General features: G+C 48.7%; 1 protein-coding gene across 1 annotated transcript; it reads left to right on the forward strand.

Moving 5' to 3' along the window:
• Window positions 1-348: 348 nt before the first annotated feature.
• On the forward strand, window positions 349-10,361 carry LOC106609958 (G-protein coupled receptor 83). Its single transcript, XM_014209027.3, has 4 exons — window positions 349-896; window positions 1,300-1,425; window positions 2,114-2,247; window positions 2,655-10,361. The coding sequence occupies exons 1-4, from the start codon at window positions 459-461 to the stop codon at window positions 3,355-3,357; spliced, it is 1,401 nt and encodes a 466-aa protein (XP_014064502.1). The 5' UTR covers window positions 349-458; the 3' UTR covers window positions 3,358-10,361.
• The last annotated feature ends 1,161 nt before the right edge of the window (window positions 10,362-11,522 follow it).

The raw sequence follows: 11,522 nt of genomic DNA on the forward strand, positions 1-11,522 counted from the left end.
TGTTATTTACGTTAGGCTACAAATAAGATACAGTAACCCTCAAATCAACAGCTATATACAACAAAGAGTTTCACATAACACTGCTTGCTGTACCTCATTGATCAGTGTCAAAGTAAACATTTGAGCATTCATACTTTGATTTCTCTCTCTCTCCCTTCTGTCCCACTTCCCTCCACCTCTCTCTATCTCTGTGCTTCGCTCCTCTTCTCTCTCAGCGTGAACAAATAAGCATTGAGCTGCCAATATCTGACAGACGCGCGCGCACACACACACACACACTGCGCGCGCATGCACGCATGGGTTTAAAAGTGCTGCCAACACATCGTGCGCATCACATCTTCTCAAGTTTCTGCGCGGAGAAAGCAATGTCCCCCTCTCCTCACGCCGCCACTGCTACGCGAGAGGGAGACTGATGATTGGACGTCCGGTGCTTATCGCTATAACCCTCCCCAGCAGACATGCGAGTTGCGTGTCTGTGGCTGTCCCTCACCTATTTGGCCACCAGCCTCGACGGGTTGGGGGCACGGGAATACAACAACTCAACCATTTTCGGCGGGGGTCTATTTGTGGATGCAGAAGGGCTGCTGAACCTGTCAGACCCGTACAAGCCCAACCGGACAAATGTCTTCTCGCTTGACCTGGACGAGGGCACGCTCGCGGACTGGCGCTCCATGGCAGTTAAAAATTGCTACGGTGGAGAGTCCCATAACCGGACCGTGAAATCCCTACTGGTCCTGGCTTACTCGTTCATCATTGTCATCTCGCTGTTCGGAAACACGCTGGTGTGCCATGTGGTGACCAAGAACAAGCGGATGCACTCCGCCACGAGTCTGTTCATCATTAACCTCGCAGTGGCAGACATTCTTATCACGCTGCTCAACATGCCCTTTACTTTGGTGCGATACGGATCTGGGACATGACAACCTCGCTACTGTCTATGGGCACAACAAACATCAGTCTACACAAATGACCCACACACACACACACACACACACACACACACACACACACACACACACACACACACACACACACACACACACGAGCGTCTATGAAATTCTTGCGGTATAAAAATGATATCTATTATTTTTACCTTTTTCATCGTGGTAGATCAGTGATTATCTCCGGAAAGTGGAAGAACGCGTGTGTTTTTAAATCCATTTTAACCAATTTTCCACAGGTGGTTTGGATGATGAGAGTGCCTGCAGTGACGTATGGATTGGAAGGCTCCAGCTGTTCAACACTCAATCATGCCAATAAAAAACAGTCTTGTCAACATGCCTGTGTGGTCTCCCTCAGGTCCGTTTTGTAAATAGCAGCTGGTGGTTCGGGAAGGGAATGTGCCACATCAGCCGGTTCGTCCAGTATTGCTCCCTGCACGTATCCACGCTCACGCTCACGGCAATCGCGCTGGACAGACGCCAGGTAGGCTAAGGGTCATGCATACAATCGGTGAATGTCGTGTGTGTGCTTCGTCTAATTTAAGGGTTGCAGTTTGCTTAGCCGAGTAAAATTAAAGCTGTAAAGAAAGCATCAGCACTCGAAAGCGCGACGGGGAGCTGTCCACGCTGCAGTGCTGAAAGTGTTTCTCAAATAGACTCGCTAATTGCCAGCTTGTAACCAGTGAATCACCAATCACCAGGCTGACAGTTTGATACAGGCAACAAAAGCCAACTATTCTGTTGTTTTGTCCTCTTAGAAATATATTTTGGGGTATAGGTCTATTTCAATGGAGCGTGACAGTAAATTATTGGTTTATTGCCATAGTTTGAGGGACAAGGCAGCTTCCAAGCTATAGGGAAAAGTATGTTATTTTCTGGCATCTGCTGTAGTCTATCCTTTTAATAAAAATAATATTTGACGGTATTCACATTCAGTTCTTTTTCATAGAGTTGTCTTGGATCTGAGTGGATATAAGTCTACTATGTCTTTATGAGCTACGGAGCTCAAGCTGAGTTTGAGTACAATTTTTATCTCAAACTAAAAGTGTGGTTTGTAAGGGAGGAGTGTGGAACTGAGAGCAGCAGCAGGTGTGTGAAACGGAGTGTGTGTCATGGAGAATGTGTGCGGCCTGATAAAAACACTGTGTGTGTGTGTGTGTGTGTGTGTGCAGGTCATTCTCCACCCTCTGAGGCCCCGCATGTCCCCGGCTCGCGGTGTTGTGTGTGTGATTCTTATCTGGGTCATGGCCAGCTGCTTCTCCTTGCCTCATGCCATCTACCAGAAGCTCCTAACCTTCGTGTACAGGTACACACACACACACACACACACACACACACACACACACACACACACACACACACCTTCGTCTACAGGTACCCACACACACACAGAGAGACACACACACACATACCTTCTTGTACAGGTACCCCCACACCCACCCACACACTAAATTGATAGAACAAACACTTCACCTTTGTGTACACATTAACCACCAGGGATTCTTTTCTCACAGTTCTCTCTTCCCTCCAGCCTCTCTCACTCTCCCTCTCCCTACATTTCTCATTAGATGTTTTGTTTAGGGGTTTCCAATGTTGTTGCTGTTTCTCTGGTTGACTTTTCATGAGTGTATTCTTCTCTGTGCTATACTCATAGCTGGTTATGTGCTCTCTCTATCGTCCTCCTTCTCACTCCCCCTCCATTTTCTCTCTCAGCAAGGAGAAGGTGCGCAGCCTTTGTGTCCCCGACTTCCCCGAGCCCTCTGACATCTACTGGCAGTGCATTGACCTCCTCACCTTCATCCTACTCTACGTCCTACCCCTCCTCATCATCACCGCCGCCTACTCAACTGTGGCACACCGCCTTTGGCGCCGTAACGCTATCGGGGACACCACCACTGAGCAGTTCGCTGTGCAGCGGCGGAAGCGGCGCCGCACCCTGGCTATGTTGTTGGCGGTTGTTGGGGTGTTCGCGGTATGCTGGTTCCCTCTGAACTGCTACGTGGTGCTTCTCTCCAGCCAGGCCATTCAGTCATCCAATGCCTTGTACTTCTGTTTTCATTGGCTGGCGATGAGCTCGACGTGTTACAATCCCTTCATCTACTGTTGTCTGAACCCCGCCTTCCGCCAGGAGCTAAGGCTATTATTGGGTATGTGCCGGAGGAGGGGGAGTGGAGGGGTGGGGCCGGTGCTGGTGGCTCCACCCTCCTATGCACTCTGCCACAGAGCCGCCTGGCCGGAGAGCCGCACCTGTTCTCGACCGAGTCACGCCTCTTCAAACCCAAGCCACGCCTCTTCTCGGCCAAGCCACTCCTTGTCCTCTCACCAGCCTCCTAAAGTCAGGCATGTCCTTTTCTCTGCTAGACATGCCAATAAAACAGACATCCTATCAGTGGAGCCTATAGTAGCTGTCAGTTAACTACAACTACCAGAATGCACTTGGGTTGGGATTGAGTGAATGATTGAGTTTATTTGACAATTAAAGACATGTAAAGTTGCTGCATTTGGTGGTGAGTCCTGTTGAAGGACTACGTTATTGGCTAAAGACAGTTGGGGCTCTAGAACAGGAAATGTATCATCGCACTGGAGGTCTGGAGCTTAGGGCTGACACAACCCGTCCTGGCTGGATGCTTACTTTAGCCCGGCAAGGGCGGAGCGCTGGCACAGGACGAACTGGGCTGTGCAGGCGCACTGGCGACACAGTGCATAGAACTGTGGAAAACTAAGGAAAATGCCGCTGCACAGCTTCCTGAAAACAGTCCCTTTCAACCTAGGGATTTTGTGGCTAATTGACATAAAATAGTAATTCTGCTCATAGATTGTTTATGTACTGTATGTATACATATTGACACATGCAGCCCAAAGCGGGAGGTTAAAAAAAGACTTAAAAAATACTAGTTGCCAAAGTACCAGAGCATAAATATGCTTTCAGTTGGATAAATGAATGAAAGTAACAGACCAAACCTTTTAAGAACTGATTGAGTTCAGCACTGTGCGAAATAAGAAAGTGGTAAACTATACTTGACGGAAGGAACCCTATAGGCCTGGTCAAAAATAGTGCACTAAAGGGGAATAGGGTGCCATTTGGGACACTTCCTATAATGAGAATGCTACTGCTTGAATGCTACATTATGCATTAGCTTGTTGGAAATTAGGCACTCAGTAACCTCGTCCGCAGACTAAATTACAGAGAGAGTCGGCCGGTGGTCGAGATGAGGCACTCAAAGGGTTCTGTCAAAGGGTTCTGTGATACTGTTGATGGTACTGTTAACCAGAACTGGATATAATTGTATTTGTTTTCTTTAAAATACTTTATCCGTTTGATTTAGCTGATCAAGAGCACCAGGTGGGTGGGGTTTGCACTTTGGTGACTATTCTATTGTAGGGCAAGCTAAATCATGCGCACTTAAAGTATGGGAAATAAAACAAGTTCCTCTTTCACCATGCTTGTGTTTATGTTTGGCTTCATTAAAGTTGTTCTTGTTTTGAATGTTTTGAATGTTGATGCCTGGGTATAATGTTAGTTGGTGGTAACAACAGGCATGAGCATCTGTATTATTATGGTTTTGTGATGTAAATGTGATGTGGGATCTTAATTGTGAATTCTCCCTCTCTCTGTCTGTGCTTTCTGAGATCCATTGCCTTAACTCATAGTGCACATAAACTCAGCAAAAAAAGAAACGTCCTCTCACTGTCAACTGCATTTATATTCAGCAAATTTAACGTGTAAATATTTGTATGAACATAAGATTCAACAACTGAGACATAAACTGAACAAGTTCCACAGACATGTGACTAACAGAAATGGAATAATGTGTTGAACAAAGGGGGGGTCAGTATTTGGTGAGGCCAGCAGCTGCATTAAGTACTGCAGTGCATCTCCTGCTCATAGACTGCACCACATTTGCAAATTCTTGCTGTGAGTTGTTACCCCACTCTTCCACCAAGGCACCTGCAAGTTCCCAGACATTTCTGGGGGGAATGGCCCTAGCCCTCACCCTCTGATCCAACAGGTCCCAGACGTGCTCAATGGGATTGAGATCCGGGCTCTTCGCTGGCCATGGTAGAACACTGGCATTCCTGTCTTGCAGGAAATCACGCACAGAACGAGCTGGTGGCATTGTCATGCTGGAGGGTGATGTCAGGAAGAGCCTGCAGGAAGGGTACCACATGAGGGAGGAGGATGTCTTCCCTGTAACGCACAGCATTGAGATTGCCTGCAATGACAACAAGGTTAGTCCGATGATGCTGTGACACACTGCCCAAGATCATGATGGACCATCCACCTCCAAATCAATCCCGCTCCAGAGTACAGGCCTCGGTGTTACACTCATTCCTTCGACGATAAACGTGAATCCGACCATCACCCCTGGTGAGACAAAACTGCGACTCGTCAGTGAAGAGCACTTTTTGCCAGTCCTGTTGTCACGACTTCTGCCAAAGTCGATGCCCCTCCTTGTTCGGGTGGTGCTCGGCGGTCAACGTCACCGGTCTTCGAGCCATCATTGATACATTTTTTTATTTTCCATTGGTTTTGTCTTGTCTTCCTACACACCTGGTTCCAATCCCATTCATTACATGCTGTGTATTTAACCCTCTGTTTCCCCTCATGTCCTTGTCGGAGATTGTTTGTGGTTATGTGTTTGTGTATTTTGTATTGGTGCGCTACGGGTTAGTTTACCCATGTTATTTTTATGTACGTTGGTTTTTGGAGTTAGTTTTATCTAATTAAACTACTCCAGTTACACCAAGTTGGTTTCTCCTGCACCTGACTTCCCTGCCACCTACACACACAACAATGACAGAATCTCCGACCAAAATTACGAAGTCAGCAGGAGAGGATACCCCGGACATGGAGGTGGAGGAGCGCGTCCAGGAGCATGCGAAGAAGCTTCACCATCTGTGCGCCGCCATGGATCTCGTTGTCCAGAATATGGACCGCTGGGAGAGACAGGGAGTTCTTCCAGCACCTCCACCAGCCCAACCGGGGTCTATACTGAGCGCCCCTTCTCAACCTGAACCCGGTGGAATCCGTCTATCCATGCCTCAGGAGTAAGACGGAAATACTGCCGGCTGCCAGGGTTTCCTCCTCCAATTAGACCTTTATCTGGCCACGGTTCACCCAGTTCCATCAGACCGTGAGAAAAGTTTTGCCCTCGTCTCGTGCCTCACCGGGAGAGCCCTGGAATGGGTCAGCGCTGTGTGTGGAGGAGGAGATGCGGCGTTGGACCGTTATGAGGAGTTCACCTGCCGTTTCCGGGCAGTCTTCGACCACCCACCCGAGGGCAGAGCGGCGGGTGAGCGCCTCTACCATCTGAGGCAGGAGACGAGGAGCGTCCAGGATTTTGCCCTGGAGTTCAGGGCCCTGGCAGCCGGTGCGAGATGGAATCACGGGGCCCTGAATGACCATTACCGCTGCAGTCTGTGTGAGGACGTCCATTGGCAGTTGGCCTGCAGAGACACCACCCTCACCTTTGACCGGCTGGTGGATCTGTCCATCCGGCTGGACAACTTGCTGGCTGCTCGTGGACGTCCAGATCGGGGTCTGGTGGTTCCATCCTCCCGCACCCCCTCTCCTATACCCATGGAGCTGGGAGAGAGGGTACACAGGGAGACCGGAGGGGGTTCCCGCTTGTGCACCATCTGTGACCGCAGAGGTCACACTGCTGGTCGGTGCCGGGTAGGTTCTTCTGGGAATCGAGGTAGCAGGCAGGGCGCTCTGGCGCCACCCCAGGTGAGTAGGCACCATTCTTATCCAGAGCCCTCTGTTGCCCATATATTTGTGTCTGTCACTTTTCCTGATTTTTTCCCCCGCGTTCCCAGCATAAGGCGTTAGTAGATTCAGGCGCGGCTGGGAATTTTATTGATCAAGAGTTTGCTCATAGTTTAGGGATCCCCATTGTACCCGTGGATGTGCCTTTCCCCGTTCACATCATAGACAGTCGACCATTAGGGTCAGGGTTTATCAGGGAGGCCACAGCTCCTTTGAGTATGGTGACGCAGGGGGGGTCACAAGGAAAAAATGTGTATTTTCCTTATTGACACTCCTGCGTATCCCGTGGTGCTGGGTCTACCTTGGTTAACTTGTCATAACCCCACTTTTTCTTGGCCACAGAGGGCTCTCATGGGGTGGTCGTGAGAGTGCTCAGGTAGGTGTGTAGGGGTTTCCGTTGGTGCTACTACGGTGGAAAGTCCAGACCAGGTCTCCACCGTGCGCATTCCCCCCGAATTTGCTGATTTGGCTCTCGCCTTCTGTAAAAAGAAGGCGACTCAATTACCACCCCATCAACAGGGGGATTGTGCGATAAATCTCATGGTAGATGCTGCACTTCCCAAGAGTCACATGTATCCCCCTTGTTTGGTGGCACCGGTAGTGTGGCAGCTGGACGCGGACATTGAGCGGGCGTCACGTGCAGAGCCCGTTCCCCCTCAGTGTCCAGCTGGGCGTCTGTACATTCCATCTGCTGTCTGGGACCGATTGATCTACTGGGCTCACACGTCACCCTCCTCTGGTCATCGTTATTGTCCTCTCTGTGGCTCAGTTGGCTCAGTTGGTAGAGAATGGTGTTTGCAACGCCAGGGTTGTGGGTTCGATTCCCACGGGGGCCAGTACGGGGTAAAAAAATGTATGAAATGAATTGAAATGTATGCATTCACTACTGTAAGTCACTCTGGGTAAGAGCGTCTGCTAAATGACTAAAATGTAAAAAATCCTGGGATCGGTCAGACGATGCGCTGTCTTAGTGGAAAGTACTGGTGGGCCACTTTAGCTAAGTGACGTGAGGGTTTATGTTTCCTCCTGCTCAGTGTGCGCCCAGATTAAGGCTCCTAGACACCTACCCAGAGGTAAGCTACAACGGCCGTGGTCGCACTTGTCGGTGGATTTCCTAACCGAACTTCCACCTTCACAAGGTAACACCACAATCCTGGTCGTTGTGGATCGTTTTTCTAAGTCCTGTCGTCTCCTCCCTTTGCCCAGTCTCCCTATGGCCCTACAGCCGGCGGAGGCTCTGTTTACACACGTCTTCCGGCACTACGGTGTGCCTGAGGATATAGTGTCTGATCGGGGCCCCCAGTTTACGTCAAGGGTCTGGAAGGCGTTCATGGAACGTCTGGGGTCTCGGTCAGCCTTACCTCGGGTTTTCACCCTGAGAATAACGGGCAGGTGGAGAGAGTTAACCAGAATGTGGGTAAGTTGCTGAGGTCTTATTGCCAGGACCGGCCGGGGGAGTGGTCGGCGTTTGTGCCCTGGGCAGAGATGGCACAGAACTCACTCCTCCACTAACCTCTCTCCTTTTCAGTGTGTGTTGGGGTATCAGCCGGATCTGGTCCCTTGGCATCAGAGTGAGACCGAGGCTCCTGTAGTGGACGGCTGGTTCCGGCATGCAGAGGAAACCTGGGACACCACTCACGTCCACCTTTAGCGCGCCGTATGGCGCCAGAAAGTTGGCGCAGACCGTCACCGCAGTGAGGCCCCAGTGTTCACACCAGGGGACAGGGTCTGCTCTCAACCCGAAACCTGCCCCTCTGCCTGCCCTGCCGGAAGCTGGGTCCATGGTTTGTGGGGCCGTTTAAAGTCCTGAGGAGGGTGAACGAGGTATGTTATAGGTTAAAGCTCCCCCCCATTACCGCATTAACCCCTCGTTCCATGTGTCTCTCCTCAGGCCGGTGGTGGCTGGCCCGCTTCAGGAGGCAGAGGAGCGGGAGGTTCCATTGAGGGGGCCCCGGCATACTCCGTTCGATCCATCCTGGATTCGAGACGTCAGGCGAGGGGCCTTCAGTACATCGTGGACTGGGAGGGGTACGGTCCGGAGGAGAGATGCTGGGTTCCGGTGGAGGATGTGTTGGATCCTTCCCTGCTGCGTGAGTTCCATCGTCTCCATCCGGATCGCCCTGCACCTTGTCCTCCGGGTCATCCCCGAGGCCGGTGTCGACTCGCAGCTGGAGCCGCGCATCGGGGGGGGAGGGGGTACTGTCACGACTTCTGCCGAAGTCGATGTCCCTCCTTGTTCGGGTGGTGCTCGGCGGTCGACGTCACCGGTCTTCTGGCCATCATTGATCCATTTTTCATTTTCCATTGCTTTTGTCTTGTCTTCCTACAGACCTGGTTCCAATCCCATTCATTACATGCTGTGTATTTAACCCTCTGTTTCCCCTCATGTCCTTGTCGGAGATTGTTTGTGGTTATGTGTTTGTGTATTTTGTATTGATGTGCTACGGGTTAGTTTACCCATGTTATTTTTATGTACGTTGGTTTTTGGGATTTGTTTTATCTAATTAAACTACTCCAGTTACACCAAGTTGGTTTCTCCTGCGCCTGACTTCCCTGCCACCTCACACACGACAATGACACCTGTCTGGTCCAGCGACGGTGGATTTGTGCCCATAGGCGACGTTGATGTCTGGTGAGGACCTTCCTTACAACAGACCTACAAGCCCTCAGTCCAGCTTCTCTCAGCCTTTTTGCTGGACAGTCAGCACTGATGGAGGGATTGTGCGTTCCTGGTGTAACTCGGCCAATTGTTGTTACCATCCTGTACCTGTCCTGCAGGTGTGATGTTCGGATGTACCGATCCTGTGCAGGTGTTGTTACACGTGGTCTGCCACGAGGACGATCAGCTGTCCATCCTGTCTCCCTGTAGCGCTGTCTTAAGCGTCTCACTGCACGGACATTGCAATTTATTGCCCTGTCCACATCTGTAGTCCTCATGCCTCCTTGCAGCATGCCTAAGGCATGTTCACACAGATGAGCAGGGACCCTGGGCAACTTTCTTTTGGTGTTTTTCAGAGTCAGTAGAAAGGCCTCTTTAGTGTCCTAAGTTTTCATAAATGTGACCTTAAGACACTAACAGCTTACAGACGGTAAACTATTAACGACCGTTCCACAGGTGCATGTTCATTAATTGTTTATGGTTCAATGGGAAAGCATGTGTTTAAACCCTTTACAATTAAGATCTGTGAAGTTTTGGGATTTTTACGAATTATCTTTGAAAGACAGGGTCCTGAAAAAGAGATGTTTCTTTTATTGCTGAGTTTATTTTTGTTGAGTACATGCCTTTCTCATAACACTACACTTTCCTTTTCAGATATTTATCAATTTGTTAATGAATTATGATTATCCACCAATGATTGTGTTATAGATTCGTCTGTGTTTGTAGTACTACATATAAGTGACTCAAAGTGTAAAATGTATATTTTTACTTTACAGCCCTGCACCAGCCAGATTGTGTGTGTGCATGCGTCTGCGTGCGTGAGTGTGTGTGTGCAGATGCTTGCATGTGTGGGTCGGTATTGCCAAAGGATTTGAATAAAGTTTCTGTTCTGCTTTAGCTCTTTAGTAGTGGATTATGACTGGCGGAGCAATTGGTCATTATGTTCATTATCCAACCCACTTGTTGGTTTGAACATTTTCTCTTTACAAAAGCCATTAAAGTATGCCATGTGACAACGATGGGTTGGTGTGATTCATAGATAACGGTATGGTTTTGTGCACTATCATTTCTGATCTCCCTTTCTTCTTCCTTTAGGAGTGTGTGTGTGTGTGTGTGTGTGTGTGTGTGTGTGTAGTCAATCTTTCTGATCTCCCACTCTGCTACTATTCATGAGAGTGGGAGTCATTGTGTCGAGGGAACATGAGGTCCAAGGTCAGTTACATAAATGAGTGCAAGGCATTTCATGTACGGCACATGAAACGCCTGAAAGATGGAAATGTGGCGTCAAAGAAGCACAAATTGGGTGACATCTGTCTGATGACCTCAAGCAAGTCCCAAATGAATGTTGATTAACCTTCTCTGCCCCTTTGTAATCAAAGTACACTTTCAAGATACAGAGATATTTACGAAAAATTCAATTTCAGTCCTGCCGTGACGAACAAGTGTGTTGACATTTACAATGCCTGCTGGGCTGCTATACACAATCTATTCCAATTTTGGATTCACACGTGGTTGTGGGAGTCAATTTCAGTTTCTGTTTGACTTGTATTCTGAACAAGTCCTCATAAAAATGCAGTTACAGTGCTCCTGAGTGGAGCAGCGGTTTAAGGCACTGCATCTCAGGGCTCAAGGCATCACTACAGACCCTGGTTAGATTCCAGGCTGTATCACATATGGCTGTGATTGGGAGTCCCAAAGGGTGGCGCACAATTGTCTCTTAGGGTTTGACCGGAGTAGGCCGTCATTGTAAATAAGAATTTGTTCTTAGCTGACTTGCCTGGATAAAAAAACAAACAAAAAAAAAACAGTGCCAACCCAGTGAACGCATAACGTTCTGAGCACTATATGTTTCTTAGAGCTTGGTAAGAGCGTGGTTGTCCTATGGTTATTTTGGATACAACCTTCCCATAACCTTTCGTACAGGTTTCCTTATGTTTTTTAAAAAAGTATTGTTCTCAAATTGTTCAGAGAACGTTAAGAAACAATGTTCTTCTGGGGGAATTTTGGTACTTCAGCATAATGTTTTTTCCAGTTTCCTCATGGTTCTATTTAAAGTCATGTTCTCATAACGTTAAGAAAACTTTCCATTAAAACCACAAGAAAACATTAGTAACGTTCAAAGAACATTCTAAGAATATTATTTAAAAACATG

The sequence above is a fragment of the Salmo salar genome, chromosome 08, assembly GCF_965601325.2.
Source record: "Salmo salar chromosome 08, fSalSal1, whole genome shotgun sequence".
Classification (NCBI taxonomy): domain Eukaryota; kingdom Metazoa; phylum Chordata; class Actinopteri; order Salmoniformes; family Salmonidae; genus Salmo; species Salmo salar.